The following is a 20,683-nucleotide window of genomic DNA, read 5'->3' on the forward strand; positions in this document are numbered from 1 at the left end:
ACCCCTGGTGGCATGTTTGGTGGGATAAATGTGTGTGTCAGAGCTGTGTGTGTAAATTGACTATGCAAACAATTTGGGATTTTTCCACATGGGATGGAAACCTAGCTTCTAATTCATTTCATTTAGTCAGTTCTACCAGCTAATGTGTGATTTTTAGATTACATAACATTTGAGGACACAATTTAAGGGCCTATGTACAGGTAACTGACAATAATGGAAACACTTGAGTAGATGAGGGATACAAAGTATATTAAGAGGTGCTTCCACACAGGTGTGGTTTCTGAGTTAATTAAGCAATTAACATCCCATCATGCTAAGGGTCATGCATAAAAATGCCCAGGTGCCCATTATTTTGGCTACCATGGCTATAAGAAAGTGCAGAGATTTTGAAACAGGGGTCTCAAAGGAGCATAGGGGGTTTAAAGGGTGTGCGTGTTTCAGTCACCATATCTCTACCCAATTGAACACTTAAGGGAGATTCTGGAGTGGCACCTGAGACAGTATTTTCCACCACCATCAACAACCAAATGATGGAATTTCTCATGAAAGAATGTTGCCACGTCCCTACAATAGAGTTCCAGACACTTGTAGAATCTATGTCGAGGCGCTTTGAAGCTGTTCTGGCGGCACGTGACCCAATACCCTATTTAGACACTATGTTGGTGTTTCCTTTATTTTGGCAGTTACCTGTATTTTCAACGTTTAGTTCACATACAATCTAACCACAAAGCTGGCCATCTTTTCCACTCTCTTTCTGGCTGCCCTCCCCCTTCCCTTCTAATATAAAGTTTGTTTATTTGTCATATACAGTGGGGCAAAAAAGTATTTAGTCAGCCACCAATTGTACAAGTTCTCCCACTTAAAAATATGAGAGGCCTGTAATTTTCATCATAGGTACACTTCAACTATGACAGACAAAATGAGGGGAAAAAATACAGAAAATCACATTGTAGGATTTTTTATGAATTTATTTGCAAATTATGGTGGAAAATAAGTATTTGGTCACCTACAAACAAGCAAGATTTCTGTCTCTCACAGACCTGTAACTTCTTTAAGAGGCTCCTCTGTCCTCCACTTGTTACCTGTATTAATGGCACCTGTTTGAACTTGTTATCAGTATAAAAGACACCTGTCCACAACCTCAAACAGTCACACTCCAAACTCCACTATGGCCAAGACCAAAGAGCTGTCAAAAGACACCAGAAACAAAATTGTAGACCTGCACCTGGCTGGGAAGACTGAATCTGCAATAGGTAAGCAGCTTGGTTTGAAGAAATAACTCTGACTGACACCCAATAGCTTAAGGATGCTGAACACTAATGCTAGCTCATTAGCATTAGCCAACTCTTATGCTGAGGGAGACTAGCAACCCTTCACAAACCTGTGGCTAACTCTGCTGCACTTTGACTTTCTGTATGTTCTGCCCTCTCCACCTCATTGACTGCTGCCTCCTCTTGCTCAAACTGCTTGCTTTTTTTGCCTCTTTTGGAAGAAGTTCTGAATATCCATATTTGCTTTATGCAATGCTGCAGACTCTGACTGAGTGACAGGCATTTTGTTGAGTGATGATATTGACGTCTAACCGGTGCTGTAGGGGTGGGGTCAAAGGGATGTGAGCGGTCGACTGCGTAGTGAAATCTCGACCAATCACAGCAGGCTCCACGTCTCCAGGGGCTTCTTGCAGTGCCCGATACAGCCTAGCGCATTATATTATATTGTTCATTTTTGTCATAAAAAGGTGTCCCTAAAACATTTGTTTTAAATACTGCATAGCGAAAGTGAGGTGTGGTTATGGAAACTCACATCAGACTGAAATGTATTTAAAAATGTTAAATAAAAAAACATCAAAAGGTTCAGGGCTGGATCAAAAACATCTGGGGCTGAAGCCAAGGACTAATGACGCCACTGCCCGAGTACTGGAGTTTCCCATCCCTTGGTTAGGGATTCTTCTGGACAGGGTCTAACTATACTGGCCCAATAAGCATATGCCCTAGAAATATCCCTTAATAGGACTGTCGTTATGGCGTTCAACAATGGTGCTGGTGTTCTGGGTTCGAGACCCGCAAGGTTAGTCGCCCTATTCTCACATTCTTAGCAATATTTGTTAATATCATTATTTTGTAACAGTTATGACACACCCATCTAATTAGTTTGTCAATGACTCGTTTGTTCTACATTGTATATGTGGTGTAGATTTTAAAAAGACGATAGTTCCCTTTTAAGATGCTCAGCTATATAGAATAAATAAATACTGATAATATATTAGGTAGTGGAAATGTGGTCATAATTTGTGCTCAAGGGGAAATCCTACAGGTTCCCATATTTCAATGGGAAAGTCCATTTTAATTTGATCAGATAGGCGTGTGGTAACTGTTGCCAAATAATGACAACCTATTTTGCTAAGTACAATATGTGAGAGTACAGTGATTCCCCTGGCGGGTCCGGAACCGAGGCCACCAGCACCAATGACGAATGCCCTAATCACTGTCCCAACAAGGGATATCTCTAGGACATGTGCTTATTGGGCCAGTATAGTAAGGCCCTGAGCCTGTCCAGAAAAAAACATACCCACTCCTCCCCGGTAGTGTTGGGGAGAAGTGAATTACACTAGAAATGTAACTGCATTTTGCAGTAGCTTGGTGGTAGTTGAACTAAATTCAAATCTTGGTAGTGTCTTCAGTAGTTCATTACTTTTTTTTGCCATGAAACGGGGTAGCTACTGGAACTACACACTTCTTTCTTTTTAGGTTGGCAAGAATTTCTTTCTTTTTTTGGCATCAGACCTGCCTAATTCTCAATTGAAGCATGTGTTTTGTGTTAAATAGACTAAATTACACATTCTGTTAACTTCTAACTCCAGACTGACCTGACCTGCAATTTGTAGTCTATGATATTTCAAATTTAGATGGTGAAAAATTATCCTAAGTAGTTTGGATGTTGTGAACTACCTTTTCAAAGTAACTTTAGATAAGTAAACTATCATTTTTCTTGTGGGTAGCTTTAGTGTAGTATAACTTATTCCAGTGTAAAGTAATTGGTAGCTTGGTAAACTATAGTTTCAGAGTAGCTTCCCCAACACTGCTCACTAGACACTTGTGAAAATGTGAAATAACTTGATAGGTGTAAGGCAGTAAGCAATAGGATGAATGCACTTTGAAGTAAATCTCAGCCTTTTTTAAAGTACACTCAAGAAACTACTATACTGAGCAAAAATATAAATGCAACATGTAGCAATTTCAAATACTTTACTGGGGGACAGTTCATAGAAGGAAATGTCAATTGAAATAAATAAATTAGGCCATAATCTATGGATTCACATAACTGGCAATACAGATATGCATCTGCTGCATCACAGATACCTTAAAAAGGAAGGGGCATGGATCAGAAAACCAGTCAGTAGCTGGTGTGACAACCATTTGCCTAATGCAACTCGACACATCTCCTTCACATAGAGTCGATCAGGCTGTTGATTCTGGCCTGTGGAATGTTGTCCCACCCCTCTACAATGTCTGTGCGAAGTTGCTTGATATTGGCGGGAACTAGAACACGTCGTCGCTCCAAAGCATCCCAAACATGCTCAATTGGTGACATGTCTAATGAGTATGCAGACCACATTTTCCGCTTCCAGGAATTTTGTACAGATCCTTGCTACATGGGGCCGTGCATTATCGTGCTAAAACATGAGGTGACGGAGGCGGATGAATGGCACGATAATGGGCCTCAGGATCTGGTCATCTCTGTGCATTCAAATTGCTATCGATAAAATGCAAATGTGATCGTTGTCCATGGCCTGCCCATACCATAACTCCATCGCCACCATGGGGCAGTCTGTTCACAACGTTGACATCAGCAAACCGCTCGCCCACATGATGCAATATATGTGGTCTGAGATTGAGAGGCCGGTTGGACGTACTGCCAAATTCTCTAAAACGACGTTGGAGGCAGCTTATGGCAATAGCTCTGGTGGACATTCCTGCAGTCAGCATGCCAATTGCATGCTCCCTCAAAACTTGAGACATCTGTAGCATTGTGTTGTGTGACAACTTTTATTTTTATATAGATTTTTATTTCACTCACCAACTTTAAACATCAGCTAACTGATCGCTGAAGCTGTACATAGTCCATCTGTAAATAGCCCACCCACCCAATCTACCTACCTCATCCCCATACTGTTTTTATTTACTTTTCTGCTCTTTTGCACACCAGTATCTCTTCTTGCACATCATCATCTGCTCATTTATCACTCCAGTGTTAATCTGCTAAATTGAAATTATTCGCTCCTATGGCCTATTTATTACCTACCTCATGCCTTTTGCACACACTGTATATAGACTTTTTTTCCCTACTGTGTCATTGACTTGTTTGTTATTGGCTTGTTTATTGTTTATTCCATGTGTAACTGTTGTCTGTGTTACACTGCTTTGCTTTATCTTGGCCAGGTCTCAGTTGTAAATGAGAACTTGCTCTCAACTAGCCTACCTGGTTAAATAAAGGTGAAATAAAGGTGAAATAAAAAACTGCACATTTTAGGTTGGCCTTTTATAGTCTCCGGCACAAGGTGCAGCTGTGTAATAACCATGCTGTTGAATCAGCTACTTCATATGCCACACCTATCAGGTGGCTGGATTATCTTGGCAAAGGAGAAATGCTCTCTAACAGGGATGTAAACAAATATTTTATTTCAGCTCATGAAGCATGGGACCAACAGTTAACAAGTTGCCTTTATATTTTTGTTCAGTGTATCTTACACACGTTATTGTTAAAACAATTTGTTGTCCATGATCACTAAAGTTCTTAAAGCTTATTGGCTACAAAATCAATTATATCAGGCACTTGGCAATTGCAAGGCAGAGATGTTCATAATTTTTTATAAAACAATAAAATATCTATTGTAATGATAAACCATATTGGTTTAGATTTTGGGGGGAAATTTAACATGGGATGCCCACACAGTTAACTTGCATCTTGAGAAAGAGGGTTTGGTTTGTAAACATCTTACATGGTTCTGCAATGTTTAAAAGGAGAAGTATACCAATATTGTGCAAAACACAGCTGGGAAACACAAGTGCCAATTCATCCTGAGTGTTGAGCAGTCGTTCATAGACTTAAGAAGGCAGGTAAGTTACAATAGGTTGACTATTCTTTGTCAATATGATGGTTTATAAAATATTTATTCCATAGACTACTCAATGTGTGTTTGCAGAAATACAGCTGGTAAAAATATGAACCTTATGTTAATGCTAGTAAATTGGTTATACTAACAATGCTCATGTTAGGAAATTAGTGGAAAGGTTTGGATAAACAGTAAACAATATAGTTCTATTGTGTTGTTGCACCTCAGACAAACTTGTGACATTTGAAAGTTTTAGCATAAACATCCTTAAGAGTCTATTGACACACCTGTGCCTCAATCTAAGTACCATAATAAAGACAATTCCCACCAAAATCCATCAGTTTAAGCTAGATATGTTTTTTTCATTGGCAATCCCCCGTATCCGCCTATGTCGCCTTGTTTGTCAAACCATGAGGTTTGGCCATCTAATATGACCACACTATGGAAAGATGAGGATCCCACGAACATGATGGTGATCTCCGTTTTGTTCTATGAACCCCACAAGTGTCACAGGGCTCGTCTGAAGGTCCTGTCACCGGAAAACATTTTTTATGGGAGGTAGTTTTGTGCCAACAGAAAAAAGGGGTTAAATATGTGCCCAAAAAACTTAAATATTTCCTGAGCTTTCTTATTTCTCCTAGATATAGTTGACACTTCAAAACCTTAGAATGTATTATTTTTGGACTGTCTGTTTTGCCATTTATTTTATACCTAAAGGGGTCTTAAATTAAAAATGATCATGATGATCTTAAAACAATTCCATATGTTAGCTTAGTAGAGAGAGAATTATGTTTGAATACAGTACATCCATATTGTAATAGTAATTCCAGGTGAACAAAAAGGAGAGCAGTCATTGATAAAGTCAACCAAAATCAATCCAGTTTAATTACAAGTTGCAACAGGGAGACACCTCCACCACAGAAGCCCTCCCCCCAAAGACTTTCAGAGGTTTTTAAATTACATTCAGTTAAACTTTTAACCTCTAATTTCCACATGCCCTTGCAGGAAAATTGTCTCTTTTTGGTGGGCCACCACACCCCCCTGCATCACCATGTCCAAGTACCTGAGGCATTTTACCACAGTGGGTGACGACCACACAGCCCAGTGGCAGGATGAGGAGCTACATGAAGCTAGTGAGGAGCTGGGACCAGCCACAGGACAGATGCCCCAGGGGGAACTCTCCTTCAGAGACTCCCTGAAGATGCTCTACAGCTCCAACAAATTCCAGGTATGGAATATGAGTGGAGTAGGCAATGCTCATACTATCAATCAAACACAGCTAGTAATTGTTACCTTTGCTCAAATCAAATGTCAACTGTGGATGGGGAACATACGTATGTGTGTGTTTTTCAGTCTAGGCCGCAAATATGAGACAGTAAATTCTCACATATGCTTGTCAGAAGATTGGTCTTGTCTGATGAGTGTTTGCCCCTGGTTTAGATAGTTGTGGTGTGTCTAGTCATCCTGGATGCCATCTTTGTGCTGGTCGAGCTACTGATCGACATATCAATCATCAATTTGGAGCATGGACACATTGCCCCTCAGGTGAGTCTAGAGTGCAGTGTTTCCCAAAGTCGGTCCTGGGGACAACAACACTACACAGCTCCAAAAAATCTGTGACCCCAAACTTCCTACAACTCTTCTGTCCTTTCCCTCTTCACCAGGTGTTCCACTACCTGAGTCTGGCTCTTCTCACCTTCTTCATGGTGGAGCTGGCTGGGAAGCTCTTTGCTTACCAGCTGGAGTTCTTCCACCACAAGTTTGAGGTGTTTGACGGGCTGGTAGTGATTGTGTCCTTCATCCTGGATGTTGTGTATACAGCCAGCGAAGACGCTTTTGATGCCTCTATGGGCCTCCTGATCCTCCTCAGGCTCTGGAGGGTGGCGAGGATAATCAACGGTGAGAGATTTCTCACTTTGTTCATGTTCATTAGACATCAAAGGGAAGAAAATGGACAAACAGGGAGGGAATCCCTGGACATGTCCAATAAACACACATTTTAAAGCTTTATCCAATGCATGCCATAATGAACAAACTTTATGTCACACAGGTAGCTAGGTCACCAATGTTGTAAAATGGGTTTGTGTCCAACATGTCATGTTTTCTCTCACCACTCAGGTATCCTGGTGTCTGTGAAGGCAAGGGCCGATCGCAAACTTCACAAGCTGAAGGAGAACAACGATCAACTGGTCCAGCGAGTTAGCGAGCTACAAGAGCGCAGCGGCAAGACGGTGAGTTGGCCAGTCCCCGGGAACCCAAACCCCTACCCGCCTAAGACAAGTTTGAAGACATTTACATTTTGGTAATTTAGTACACTCTTATACAGAGTGTCTTACAGTCTGTCAATAGACCCTTTTTCAACACACCCTTCAATCTCTTCACCTCTTTAGGAACAAGAGAACAGTAAACTACGGGCTCTCCTGCGACAGCATGACATTGCGTACTGATGCAGGAAGAGGAACAAGATGCCATTTTCATTATCCACTTCTAAAGTTTTCTTGTAATTGATCAATAAACAAGGGCATATTCTGAAAGGTGTTGACCATCCATACACCATTTGTGTCAGTAATTCCACCATGACAGGAGCTTACACTGCCCAGATAGATACTAAATCTGTTTGTAAATCCCAAATCTGTTTGTACTCTTGCCAACTCAATTGCTGTCATTGTCAAACCAAACATTTGGCATGACAATGAGTTGGTAATATAGCACAAAGACTGGCACTCAGGCTAGATAGATTCCACATGATTAGGTCAACCTTCCAACCATTATCTGCATATTTAAGCAGATTATAAAAGCTGATCAGACTTCATTGATATTATATGCCAGTATTTCACATTGCAATGAGCATACGTCTTACTTGATATTTTTATATGTGCTATGCCTTTATTCAGCTAATATTTTGTACTTTAGATCCTGTAATGAATTTGTTGCATCTTGCTGTTTTCTGAATACCCATTGCTTGCTATGCAAAGACAATACAAGTATGAATCACTGTGAAAGTATTATTAAATGTTGCTTTATTGATTTTTATTTTATTTTTTATACTCTCATTTGATCTAAATTACAGTATGTACAAATAAATAAAAGGTGGTTGGTAACAGCAGCTGAGTGCCATCAGAGAACATCAGGGTTTTTATTCTCTACATTTTGGTCAGTATACCAGGTGATTCTAAAGAGGCAACATCAATATCCACACTAGCATATCATTAAGAATGAAGCAATGTATTTGGCCATGCATTCTAAGTGGTAAGCTGGTGAGGATATTAAAACATAGTTGTGGTTTCGTGTGTTTGTGTGTGCAACACCTGCCCCCTCTTCTGTCTGTCGTTCAAACAAAAGGGAAGAAGAAGTCGTAAGGCAGCTTGGCGTCGATAGTGGGCGAGGCCTTGAAGCCAGGCCGGGCGGCTGCAGACACAGGTACGAAGGTCACAGAGCTGGTGACAGACATGACACGACTGCCTCCAGAGAGTAACGCCTGAGGAAAAGAAAAATGGCAATAAAACATAAGTAGGGTGTTAAATAAAGGTGTCATAGCATTGACCAGAGGTCTGGAAGAGGAACTCTATTGTTCCATCACTTCCCAATATGTTTAAGATGCATAAATTAAGTTACTGTTGAATCAAGAGAATCTAACAGTAGCCTACAATTTCTAAGGAAAGTCTGTTGTTCCATTACAGGGCATATAATGATCTTGGTAAGTGGACTACATGTATTAGATTTACATTTTGGTCCTTTAACAGACACTATTCTCCAGAGCGACTTAGTGAGACACTTATCAGTGTAGCCACGATGAGTGCTCTGGTTGCTGTTATACAAATACAAGCTGATAAAGTTATATTTTTGTTAAGCACTTTGACAAATGCTCCTATAAAAAGAGCACCATTCAATCAATATTACATTGGTTGCGTCAAATCCGTGTCTTAATATTTTCTGAATGTGTATGCTTGTTATACTTTACACTGCTGCAAGATCATTTTACAAGTTATTTGAGTAATATACACTACCGTTCAAAAGTTTGGGGTCACTTAGAAATGTCCTTGTTTTCCCTGAAAGCATACATGAAATTAGTTGCAAAATGAATAGGAAATATAGTCAAGACATTGACAAGGTTATAAATAATTATTTTTAATTGAGATAATAATTGTGTCCTTCAAACTTTGCTTTCGTCAAAGAATCCTCCATTTGCAGCCATTAGAGCCTTGCAGACATTTGGCATTCTAGTTGTCAATTTGTTGAGGTAATGGGACACTTCTTACGTACTATACGGTCAAGCTGCTCCCACAACAGCTCAATAGGGTTGAGATCCAGTGACTGTGCTGGCCACTCCATTATAGACAGAATACCAGCTGACTGCTTCTTCCCTAAATAGTTCTTCCATAGTTTGGAGCTGTGCTTTGGGTCTTTGTCCTGTTGTAGGAGGTAATTGGCATAAAATTAAGCGCCGTCCACAGGGCATGGCGTTGCAAAATGGAGTGATAGCCTTCCTTCTTCAAGATCCCTTTTACCCTGTACAAATCTCCCACTTTACCACCACCAAAGCAACCCCAGACCATCACATTGCCTCCACCATGCTTGACAGATGGTGTCAAGCACTCCTCCAGCTTCTTTTCATTTTTTCTGCGTCTCACGAATGTTCTTTGTGATCCGAACACCTCAAACTTAGATTTGTCTGTCCATAACACTTTTTTTCAATCTTCCTCTGTCCAGTGTCTGTTCTTTTGCCCATCTTAATCTTTTCTTTTTATTGGCCAGTCTGAGATATGGCTTTTTTTGCAACTCTGCCTAGAAGGCCAGCCAGAGTCTTCTCTTGTTGATTTTGAGACTGGTGTTTTGCAGGTACTATTTAATGAAGCTGCCAGTTGAGGACTTGTGAGCCGTCTGTTTCTCAAGCTAGACACTAATGTACTTGTCCTCTTGCTCAGTTGTGCACCGAGGCCTCCCACTCTTTCTATTCTGGTTAGAGACAGTTTGTGCTGTTCTGTGAAGGGAGTAGTACACAGCATTGAACGAGATCTTCAGTTTCTTGGCAATTTCTTGCATGAAATAGCCTTCATTTCTCAGAACAAGAATAGACTGACGAGTTTCAGAAGAAAGTCCTTTGATTCTGGCCATTTTGAGCCTGTAATCGAACCCAAACTCCAGATACTCAACTCGTCTAAAGAAGGCCAGTTTTATTGCTTCTTTAATCAGGACAACAGTTTTCAGCTCTGCTAACATAATTGCAAAAGAGTTTTCTAATCATCAATTAGCCTTTTAAAATTATAAACTTGGATTAGCTAACACAACGTGCCATTGGAACACAGGAGTGATGGTTGCTGACAATGGGCCTCTGTACGCTTATGTAGATATTCCATAAACAATCTGCCGTTTCCAGCTACAATAATCATTTACAACATTAACAATGTCTACACTGTATTTCTGATCAATTTGATGTTATTTTAATGGACAAAAAAATAAGGACATTTCTAAGTGACCCCAAACTTTGAATGGAAGTGTATATAGGAACAGTCTCCTGAGTAATATATATAGGAACAGTCTCCTGAGTAATATATATAGGAACAGTCTCCTGAGTAATATATATAGGAACAGTCTCCTGAGTAATATATATAGGAACAGTCTCCTGAGTAATATATTTAGGAACAGTCTCCTGAGTATCTTGAACAATCTAACAAAATGTGGAAACGGTCAAGGGGTCTGAATACTTTCCGAATGCACTGTAATTACTTTTACGATTTGATGCACATGCTACTTCACAAAATCATATTGGACCTATACTGTAAAAAGATCTAATCAAAATATATTTTTTGAGGGTGATGGTGCTTGATGCTGCTGTGAACTATCACAAGTATATCTTTGTTGATGAAGCGTGTTTCAACCTGGCCAAAACATTCGGCGCTGTGGGTGGAACCTCATCGGCCAATGGGTGACCGTCTCAGTGCCTGGACAACGTAGGGGAAACATCACCATTTGTGCAGATTTCTCTGAAGATGGTGTGGTAGGATGTAGGACATTACGTGGATCCTACAATCCTGCACACCTCATTGTGTTCCTCAATGAACTTGAGCAGGCCTGTCAAGGTGAAGGGGTCACCTATGTCATTGTATGTGACAATGTCAGGATCCACCATGCAAAGGTGGTTCAGGCATGTTTCAGGCCCACTCGTGACCCCATACTCTCCTTTCAAATCAAATCAGTGTAGACATTACTATGAAATGCTTACTTACAAGCCCTTAACCAACAATACAGTGCAAGAAAGTTGATAAAATATTTACTTAATAAAATAAAAAAGTAAGACAAGAAATGTACATAACAACAACGAGGCTATATACAGGGGGTACTGGTACCAAGTCAATGGGCGGCAGGTAGCCTAGTGGTTAAAGCGTTGGACTAGTAACCGAAAGGTTGCAAGATCGAATCCCCGAGCTGACAAGGTAAAAATCTGTTGTTCTGCCCCTGAACAAGGCAGTTAACCCACTGCTCCTAGGCCATCATTGAAAATAAGAATTTGTTCTTAACTGACTTGCCTAGTAAAATAAAGGTAAAAAAAATAAAAAATGTGCGGGGCTACAGGATAGTCGAGGTAATTCGTAAAGTGACTATGCATAGATAATAAACAGCGAGTAGCTTTCAACCCTATTGAGGAACTTTTTTCAGCATGGTGGAAAGTGTACAGCATCCCCATATGCGTGCCACCCTCCTTCTCGCCATGAATGAGGCATGCGACAAAATCAATGCAGACCAATTTCAAGTTTGGATTCGCCATGGGAAAAGGTTTTTCCCGCGGTGCATAAACAATGATGACATTCACTGTCATGTGGCTGAGAATTTATGGCCAAATGATCAAGACAGGCTTGATGAGAATGAGTTATCAAATATTGTTTTATTTTCATTCATTTAATTTGTTTCATTAATTTCTTAAATTTGATTACAGACAGTACACCTATGTTTTTTTGGCATGAATGATTGTGGAGGATGTCTTCATTGGTCACACACACAATTTCTCACATTGGAATAGCCTTCCTTTCTCAGAACAAGAATAGACTGACAAGTTTCAGAAAAAAGTACTTTGTTTCTGGACATTTTGAACCTGTAATCGAACCCACAAATGCTGATGCTCCAGATACTCAACTAGTCTAAAGAAGGCCAATTTTATTGCTTCTTTAAATCAGAACAACAGTTTTCAGCTGTGCGAACATAATTGCTAAATAATTTTCTAATTATCAATTAGCCTTTTAAAATAATAAACTTGGATTAGCTAACACAACGTGCCATTGGAACACAGGAGTGATGGTTGCTGACAATGGGCCTCTGTAGGCATATATATCTATGAATATGTAGATATCCCATTAACAATTAGCCGTTTCCAGCTACAATAGTAATTTACAACAACGTCTACACTGTATTTCTGATCAATTTGATGTAATTTTAATGGACAAAAAAAAAGTGCTTTTCTTTCAAAAACAAGGACATTTCTAAGTGACCAAACTTTTGAATGGTAGTGTATATTTGAATCAATGGTTGTGTGGTGAGAGATTTTTTACAATCCAAATTAATGCACAATGATAGGTTTTGAATGAAAGACTGGCTGCTTTACAAGTAGGACCAGTTTGGAGTTTTGTACTAAGAGTTGTGAAAATTTTCCACATACTTGTGAAAATAGTACCCAAGCAGTTAAAGAAAACTAAGCCTAGTCCTGGACTAAAAAGCACTTTCAGGGAGATTCTCCATTGAGCATACTTTTTAGTATAGCAGTTGGCCTAATCTGGGAAACTGTCCCAAGTCCCATAATGTTTAAGATGACTCAAGGTTTACCAGGTTGCTGGTGTTGGTGTGAATCACTTCAATGACACTGACAATCTGAGCCTGCGGGTTCACCAGGGATCCATATTGGGTCCATTGCACTTCCAGGTGAAGAGACAGGGGGATACTGCAACTCTGAGCTTCCTGCTTAGTCCAAGAGAATAGAAACATATAAGGGCTGTAACCAACCATCAATATGGAGTCATTGTTGTTTACACAATTGTGGTTGTTGAGAAACAGGAAAAAGCACTTCTCATAACCAACTATGTCTGTTGGTGGTGGAAGAACTTCAATCAACCATCCATTCCTCCATCCAAACTTTCAAGATTCAATCCAAATGTCTTATCAATTTCGTCTATTGTTTTGTGTCATCGTTGCAGTACGTTTTAAATGGTTGTAATGTAATGGCTGTCTCTGCATCCTTAATATATGGTATGACAGGAACATCTACATCACAAAATTCAAATAATATTTTCTTCCACTAACATGCAATGAAAATACTTTGCCCAAAGCTTCTCACCGTAGGTTTGGTTTGGTTCCTTATCGGCACCCAGTCCATTGGGTTCTGAGATGGTGAATTCCCAAAAGAGGCCACATACTGGGGGAAGCTTTGTCCCCTCAATACTCCTAGAACCACTTCTGATACCACTGAGCAGTTAGCAGTCTCATCCAACCTAGAGAGAGATAAGAGAAATACAGTATTTCCCTAACCAACCCTTCACCCCTATGCCTTAGTTACTTACAGACAACCAAAGACATTCACATTAGGGGGTGAGGGACAAGGGTCAAGAAAAAGTGGCAAGGGATTTGTTTGGGATTGGGCTTTAGGTCCTGTAGAACAGAGCAGTCTTCCTTTCTCACATCAACGTGCAGCCTGACACCATGTCGACCCCGAACAGGACGGGGGAGCGGTGATGGGGCCCTCTGAGACAGTTTGACAGTTTGGAGCCATGGAGGAGGGTAAAATCTCCCCTCGAATCAGCACTGTGAACTATTCCAGTGAGCAGGACAGTTAAGGACACAAATACATTATGTCTGACCTCTTGTCAAGTTTGAGAAATACTCAGATATAACTTATAGGTTTCATATACGTTTTAATATGGGTTCTTCAATATTGAGTCAGTAATAGGGTGCATATTCATGTTCATATCTCTTAAAAAACAGCAAAATAGGGAGTTATTTCAAGAAAACCAAGGAACTAGTGAATCAACAGCTCATAGAAAGCTGAAGCTTCTGCTCTTCAAAGGGATCCCATGCCACTTTGATCACAACAAATGGATTGTTGATGACGTGAAAACTCATGAAGAATATGCCATGTAAGAGAAATTATACCTAACTCACTGGCCACTCCAAAAAAGGATATTCTGCTGTTTTGGATCCAGCCAGTAGAGGGAGCCCCACAACATAACCAGGATTCCCACTGGAGTGGAGCGCCACTTGGTCAACATTCTGCTAGCAGAAGACATCAAGGGGAGAGTGGTATTACTGACTGAAGTGATAGTGATTTTGGCTTTCGTTTACATTAAGAGTAAACCACTTTTCTGGGTTGATGAAAAATGCTAAAATATTCTATGGCATAGAACTATGCAAAATGCTAAAAAATATATATATATAAATATGGCACCTGGACAAATTCAATTTGAAACTCCTGCTCCATTGGGACCATGTTACGGTCAATGGCTCCAAGGACCAAGGACGCATTCACATTCACAATGTCTCCAGCCTCACTGTATGTGACCGTGTAACCAACCTGTCAGCAGAGGAAAACAGAATGTCAAAATTTGACATTAGTGATGAGTCTGAATGCTTATGATTAGGACAAGTCTTTAAGTCATGCCATGTTTCCTACAATCAAGCATTGGCAATAAAATAAAGTACTATTTTTCCACAAATTTGGGTTCTCCTCATTCCCACCTACCTTGGCCATGAGACAGGATATCTGTCACATTTATCAATAAAAAAATAGCATTCCTGTGTACTTGCGAGGGGTTACAAATTGCCTCGCTGCACACGTTTGTTCTTTTTTTATGCAAGTAGGCAGAGCGGCCATCCTGTGTAGCTTGCTTTGTGAGGCTTTAGACTTCACCTGGAGCACCACATTGATGCACACTGCGGAGTCAGGGGCCACAGAGTTCAACAGTAGCGGGTCCAGGCTCAAGTCACCAGTGATACTCAGCTGGGTCTGAGTCCCCTCCAAAGATTGCAGGACGATGGAGGTCACCTCCACAGCAACAAATCGCGCATCTTCACTCTTCTTCTGTAAAATAAAAAGGGAATTGGTCTGTTCAGATACAAGTTTGAGGTGGGGTTTTACAGAGTGGTTTTCTCTCATTTATGCTGGCCACAACTACAAGTAAAGGACTAGTCAACAACATTATTTGGGTATGAGTTGACAGAACATTAACTTTTAACATTTAGATTTTCATTGGACAGTGACTTTAAGAGAAATACATTTTGCACTTTCCAAAACATAAAGCTGAACATCAAGGCCAGACCAACTCACAGAGAGGAGACGGGGGTCAGTATAGCTGTGCATGTTCAGGGCCTGCAGGGTGGTACAGTCCCTCTCCAGGACCAGGCTCCGCATGCATCTATTGCTCTGCTCCCTCAGGAACGCTGATAATGCATGTCACAAATACAATTTGATGAGAGGTTTAGGCTAAAGTGAAGGATGAGGACAAAACTTAAGTGATGTGGTTACATTGTGACCCTCTTCGATTTTGGCCTCTGGCCCCTCCCCCTCAAACATCCTCCTCTTCCACACAAACACTGAGAACACTCAGCCCTGGTCTGGTTCCATGTTAGTCCCTAGCCCTTTTATATTTCCCAGATCGAAAAGGACTAAATGGGTGAAAGCAATGTGGAAAAGCTCCATGGCTCAATGTATTAGTATATACATTTGAAGTCGGAAGCTTACATACACATTTAAACTCAGATTTTCACAATTCCTGACATTTAAGTAAAAAATCCTTAGGTCACCACTTTATTTTAAGAATGTGAAATGTCAGAATAAAAGTAGAAAGAATTATTTATTTCAGCTTTTATTTCTTTCATCACATTCCCAGAAGTTTGCATACACTCAATTAGTATTTGGTAGCATTTCCTTTTTATTGTTTAACTTGGGTCAAACGTTTCGGGTAGCCCTCCACAACCTTCCCACAATAAGTTGGGTGAATTTTGGTCCATTCCTCCTGACAGAGCTGGTGTAACTGAGTCAGGCTTGTAGGCCTCTATGCTCACACACGCCTTTTCAGTTCTGCCCACAAATTGTCTATAGGATTGAGGTCAGGGCTTTGTGATGGCCACTCCAATACCTTGACTTTGTTGCCCTTAAGCTATTTTGCCACAACTTTGGAAGTATGCTTGGTGTCATTGTCCATTTGTGACCAAGCTTTAACTTCCTGACATGTTACTTCAATATTCCACATTATTTCCCCACCTCATGATGCCATCTATTTTGTGAAGTGCACCAGTCCCTCCTGCAGCAAAGCACCCCCACAACATGATGCTGCCACCCCCGTGCTTCACGGTTGGGATGGTGTTCTTCGGCTTGCAAGCATGCCCCTTTTTCCTCCAAACATAACGATGGTCATTATGGCCAAACACTTCTATTTTTTTTTCATCAGACCAGAGGACATTTCTCCAAAAAGTACGATCTTTGTCCCCATGTGCAGTTGCAAACCGTAGTCTGTTTTGGAGCAGTGGCTTCTTCCTTGCTGAGTGGCCTTTCAGGTTATGTCGATATAGGACTTGTTTTACTGTGGATATAGATACTTTTGTACCTGTTTCCTCCCGCATCTTCACAAGGTCGTTTGCTGTTGTTCTGGGATTGATGTGCACTTTTTGTGGTATGACGTGGTGGTACGACGGCTGCGTGGTCCCATGGTATGACGGCTGCGTGGTCCCATGGTCTTTATATTTGCGTACTATTGTTTGTACAGATAAACGTGGTACCTTCAGGCATTTGGAAATTGCTCCCAAGGATGAACCAGACTTGTGGAGGTCTACAATTTTCTTTCTGTGGTCTTTGCTGATTTCTTTTGATTTTCCCATGTTGTCAAGCAAAGAGGCACTGAGTTTGAAGGTAGGCCTTGAAATACATCCACAGGTTCACCTCCAATTGACTCAAATGATGTCAATTAGCCTTCTAAAGAAGCTTCTAAAGCCATGACATCATTTTCTGGAATTTTCCAAGCTGTTTAAAGGCACAGTCAACTCAGTGTATGTAAACTTCTCACCCACTGGAATTGTGATACAGTGAATTATAAGTTAAATAATCTGTCTGGAAACAATTGTTGAAAAAATTACTTGTGTCGTGCAAAGTAGATGTCTTAAACTATAGATTGTTAACAAGAAATGTGTGGAGTGGTTGAAAAACAAGTTTTAATGACTACAACCTAAGTGTATGTAAACTTCCGACTTCAAATGTAAGTAGAGCCATCACAGTACTGCTTCAGCACCATCAGATCTTTGAAAAACTAGGAACCTAATTGGGAGGGGGCCAATGCTGACAGTGTGGATGTACATGGAGCTGAACAGTCTCTGGTACCTGCAGGGTTCAGGTCAGAGCAGTGGGCTGTAACAGAGGGGGCCGGCAACCGGAAGAACCCCCTTCCTCTGCTTTCTTCCTCCGTTTCTATGACATCTCCGTACTGAAGGGGGAAAAAAAGAGTTGGAAAGAGAGTGAAGGCGCTAACTGAAGCTAGTGTCAAACTTTGTTCATTGTAGATCCCAAGGGTATTGCACTATTAAGTATATTGTACTATCACCAGAAAACAATCTCACAACAAAAGCACTGTTGATTCTTCTTGATGGACATTGTCAACAGTGTGGGGTTTGAGTGAGTCTCACCAGGTATCCAGGAGAAGTTAGAGGTTCCACTTTAGACGTTGTGGCCCCATTATTGGCAGAACCAAACAAGAACTGCACAAAGTGCTTGTAGAGGCCATCAAAGTTCCCTGCGGTAGGAACCTCAGGAGCGGCGAGGGACAGTCCTGCCTCATCTTTAACGCAGATGTACAGAACATAGATAATTGTCACCTTATCAGACTTATAGATCAATTATGCTTATTAGATGTTTGAAATTCAAGAATCCCACATTCACATTCTTTGAGTGATTACAGGTGTGTATGTCCCTACTTAGGTCAGATAATGATCAACTAACATTAATAAACTGCTAGTAAACCAAAGATGTTAAATAACTAGAGTGGAGGGAGCATAAGAATCAGGTCATGGATTGTACAGAGTGGCTACAGATATGGAGCTTCAGTATTCCAATTTGCCCAAACTACAAATTCTGCGAATATGCATTATTATTATTTTTTTTTACGTAGCCGAGTGCCCACTCAACTGTCAACATACTTGCTGCCTAGAAGGTTTGGCTACCTAGAGGTGGAATGCAGAAAGACACAGACAGCCAGTCTAATTAGCAATAGAATGTTGTTTTTTTAATCATCATTGCAAACATTGGCTAAGCTGCGCAGGAGGCAGACAGGCAGTCAAGTAGTGTTCTTTTTTCAGGAACTACAATATGGCAGCAACTATAAAGATTAGCCTATACTATAAAGATTTTAAAAATAAAATAATAATGTTTCCGGAAGGGCGGGCGGGGGTGAGGCGAGGCTCTGTATCTGCCACAGCTTAGAATATATTATATCAAGGCCTATTAAACTTACAGTTAGTTGACTGTATGCAGAAGACGTCTAGGTTAACCTCCTGCTGGACCGACCTCTGCACCTGAGCATAGCCGTCTATAGTTTCACTAATAGTGTAGGTGACCACGTCCTGACCGCAAAGCTTCGGCTCACCACTGGAAAGAACACATAGATCAATTATTACACTGATCATGTCAAACCCCAAGTCATCAGAAAAGAAAAGAGGAGTGCTAGTGACTTGCCGGACTGTTTTCACTGTACAGCTGGTGAAGAGAGCTAATTCCTGTCTGCAATCTGGGTCACAGCAACAGTTGGGGTCACACTGGTCCTTTAATTGATCGCACGGGCAAATTCTGGAAACTGAGGATAAAGAATGCTAATTTAGCTGAAGTGACACAGCAACCTAGACAGAGCTCACCTAATGGGTTTACACCTAGGCTAATTCTCTGATCCTTATGCGTGTGTTAGTCTCACTAGACAGACGAGTTGCCTACCACAATGTAACCAATGTGCTGTTGCCCCAGTTCTGGGATTTCCAAGACTATGTGCATCCCAAATGGCACCCCATTCCCAATATAGAGCACTACTTTTGACCAGGGCCCATAGGGTAGTGGACTGTAAAAGGAATAGGGTGCCATTTGGGATACACCCTACATTTAAGGGACCACATCAATATAATAGTAACCCATAGTACAGATAGATAAATAGATAGCAAGCCTAACATAAGGTGGAATCTTATCTATAACAGAACGGGGTATAGGCCTACCCACCCTTTTACCCATGTTCTGGGCTTTATTGGACTATGCACAAACCACATCACATGTAGATTGCCTGAAAATGTTATATTCAATGTCTATGTACCCTTATGTATGGCCCTGTTCAAATACTTTAGAACAAATACATTTCCTTGAAATATCTCTGATAAGGGTTATTCTGTCTAAAGTAATGTAGGCCATACTGCCCTACCAAGCGAAAGAGCAGTAACTGTGCATTGTCCAAAATGTGTTATTCACTTTCTTTCTTTTTTTTATACATTAAATACATGCTTTATCATGTGGACAAATATCCTGCCTCCATTGTGTTGTGTATTGGAGAAAATTGGAGAGTCATGGTCGCAGTAACTGCAAAAAGTTCAGGTTAAACCAAGGGAAAAGGCAGTAACTGCCATCACACACGTCAGTTACTTACTGCCTTTTACCTTGGCTTCACTGAGCTTTGTGCTGCTGTGTCTACGGTTGACCTTGGTATTATTTATTGTTCTTCGTTGATACAAGTATCAAACTATATGACACTGACAGCCACATACAAATCAATATATTAAAACAAGTTTGTGTTAAAGACAATCGTCATGGAAATGTATTCAGACGTAAGCAATAAGTCAGTAACTGCCGTCTAGGGACACATTTCATGTCAGAGGTTAGGGTCAATGTGAATAAAAAAATAACCTCAAAGTAAGACAAAAGATCACCACATCTCAAATGATCTGCCTACAATTAATTTGGCTGGACAATTTTTTTTAAACTTTGAAGTCATTTTTCTCAGTTTCACTCTATGAGCAGTTACTGCTCTTTTGCTTGGTAGGGCAGCATAGTACAGAAAGTAGGGTGCGGAGACGTTACATTTTGAGAGACAATAAACCGTCCTTACCATCCGTGACAGAGGGAGGCAGGGAGCCGGATAGCGGCAGAGGTACTTGAGGAGACATGGACAGTGGCGTGGACTCTGTGGTTGACGGTGTACTAAAACCAGTCCCATATCTTGTGCTAACCACATTCGATGCAGTTGAAACAATCTCAACGTCTAGAGCGGTGGAATTCTCATAATCCGTGAAATTCTGTCTACCTAACAAATCAATGACAGATTCGTTAGCGCGTGCAAAAGTAGAATTGAAATCGTCCGTGTTTTGTGCTACACTGAACTCAAAAAACGGCCATGTATATAAAGTTATCAGCACCCAAACAAAAGCGTCCATCTTTAATATTGATCTCTGGAAGCATTATGTTGCTTAGGGGATCCCTGTTGCATTCTGGGTATTCCAACCCGAATTGTTTGTTGGTGCTGTCTTCAGCCACCAGGAGGTCATGTGTTCACAATCACAGGATACTCAGCAGTA

The 20,683-nt window shown here is 40.7% G+C and overlaps 2 protein-coding genes across 5 annotated transcripts; one reads left to right on the forward strand and one right to left on the reverse strand.

Annotated features, from left to right (window-relative positions):
* Positions 1–5,014: 5,014 nt before the first annotated feature.
* Positions 5,015–8,233, forward strand: LOC109891242 (voltage-gated hydrogen channel 1). 2 transcript variants are annotated; one of them, XM_020483630.2, is made up of 6 exons: positions 5,015–5,117; positions 6,119–6,341; positions 6,554–6,658; positions 6,778–7,012; positions 7,232–7,344; positions 7,504–8,233. In XM_020483630.2, the coding sequence occupies exons 2-6, from the start codon at positions 6,165–6,167 to the stop codon at positions 7,558–7,560; spliced, it is 687 nt and encodes a 228-aa protein (XP_020339219.1). In that variant the 5' UTR covers positions 5,015–5,117; positions 6,119–6,164; the 3' UTR covers positions 7,561–8,233. The 2 variants fall into 2 exon arrangements, with proteins under 2 accessions (XP_020339219.1, XP_020339220.1); XM_020483631.2 differs by having other exon boundaries at positions 5,019–5,113.
* LOC109891241 (tectonic-1) lies at positions 5,971–20,602 on the reverse strand. Of its 3 annotated transcripts, none has more exons than XM_020483627.2 (13): positions 20,218–20,602; positions 18,813–18,930; positions 18,592–18,725; positions 17,768–17,919; positions 17,466–17,568; positions 15,420–15,532; positions 15,003–15,173; positions 14,541–14,666; positions 14,280–14,368; positions 13,778–13,915; positions 13,437–13,590; positions 12,929–13,060; positions 5,971–8,591 (listed from the first exon to the last, which is right to left on the reverse strand). In XM_020483627.2, exons 1-13 carry the CDS (start codon positions 20,540–20,542, stop codon positions 8,445–8,447), a joined length of 1,902 nt encoding a protein of 633 aa, XP_020339216.1. In that variant the 5' UTR covers positions 20,543–20,602; the 3' UTR covers positions 5,971–8,444. The 3 variants fall into 3 exon arrangements, with proteins under 3 accessions (XP_020339216.1, XP_020339218.1, XP_031681243.1); XM_020483629.2 differs by having other exon boundaries at positions 8,117–8,591; positions 14,280–14,365; positions 20,218–20,593; XM_031825383.1 differs by having other exon boundaries at positions 8,117–8,591; positions 14,280–14,365; positions 18,592–18,930; positions 20,218–20,593.
* Positions 20,603–20,683: the final 81 nt, after the last annotated feature.

The sequence above is a fragment of the Oncorhynchus kisutch genome, linkage group LG5 (assembly GCF_002021735.2).
Source record: "Oncorhynchus kisutch isolate 150728-3 linkage group LG5, Okis_V2, whole genome shotgun sequence".
NCBI classification, from domain to species: Eukaryota; Metazoa; Chordata; class Actinopteri; order Salmoniformes; family Salmonidae; genus Oncorhynchus; species Oncorhynchus kisutch.

What these genes read in the sequence shown, in the direction of transcription:
- LOC109891241 (XM_031825383.1), bottom strand. Translation starts at nt 20,542, where the DNA reads ATGGACGCTTTTGTTTGGGTGCTGATAACTTTATATACATGGCCGTTT. An exon ending in TAACTTCTCCTGGATACCTG is followed by an intron (nt 17,569 to 17,767) that starts GTGAGACTCACT and finishes TTCCCCCTTCAG; the next exon opens with TACGGAGATGTCATAGAAAC. An exon ending in ACACCAACACCAGCAACCTG is followed by an intron (nt 8,592 to 12,928) that starts GTAAACCTTGAG and finishes TCTTTTCCTCAG; the next exon opens with GCGTTACTCTCTGGAGGCAG.
- LOC109891242 (XM_020483630.2), top strand. Translation starts at nt 6,165, where the DNA reads ATGTCCAAGTACCTGAGGCATTTTACCACAGTGGGTGACGACCACACA. An exon ending in ACAGCTCCAACAAATTCCAG is followed by an intron (nt 6,342 to 6,553) that starts GTATGGAATATG and finishes CCCCTGGTTTAG; the next exon opens with ATAGTTGTGGTGTGTCTAGT. An exon ending in GGTGGCGAGGATAATCAACG is followed by an intron (nt 7,013 to 7,231) that starts GTGAGAGATTTC and finishes CTCACCACTCAG; the next exon opens with GTATCCTGGTGTCTGTGAAG.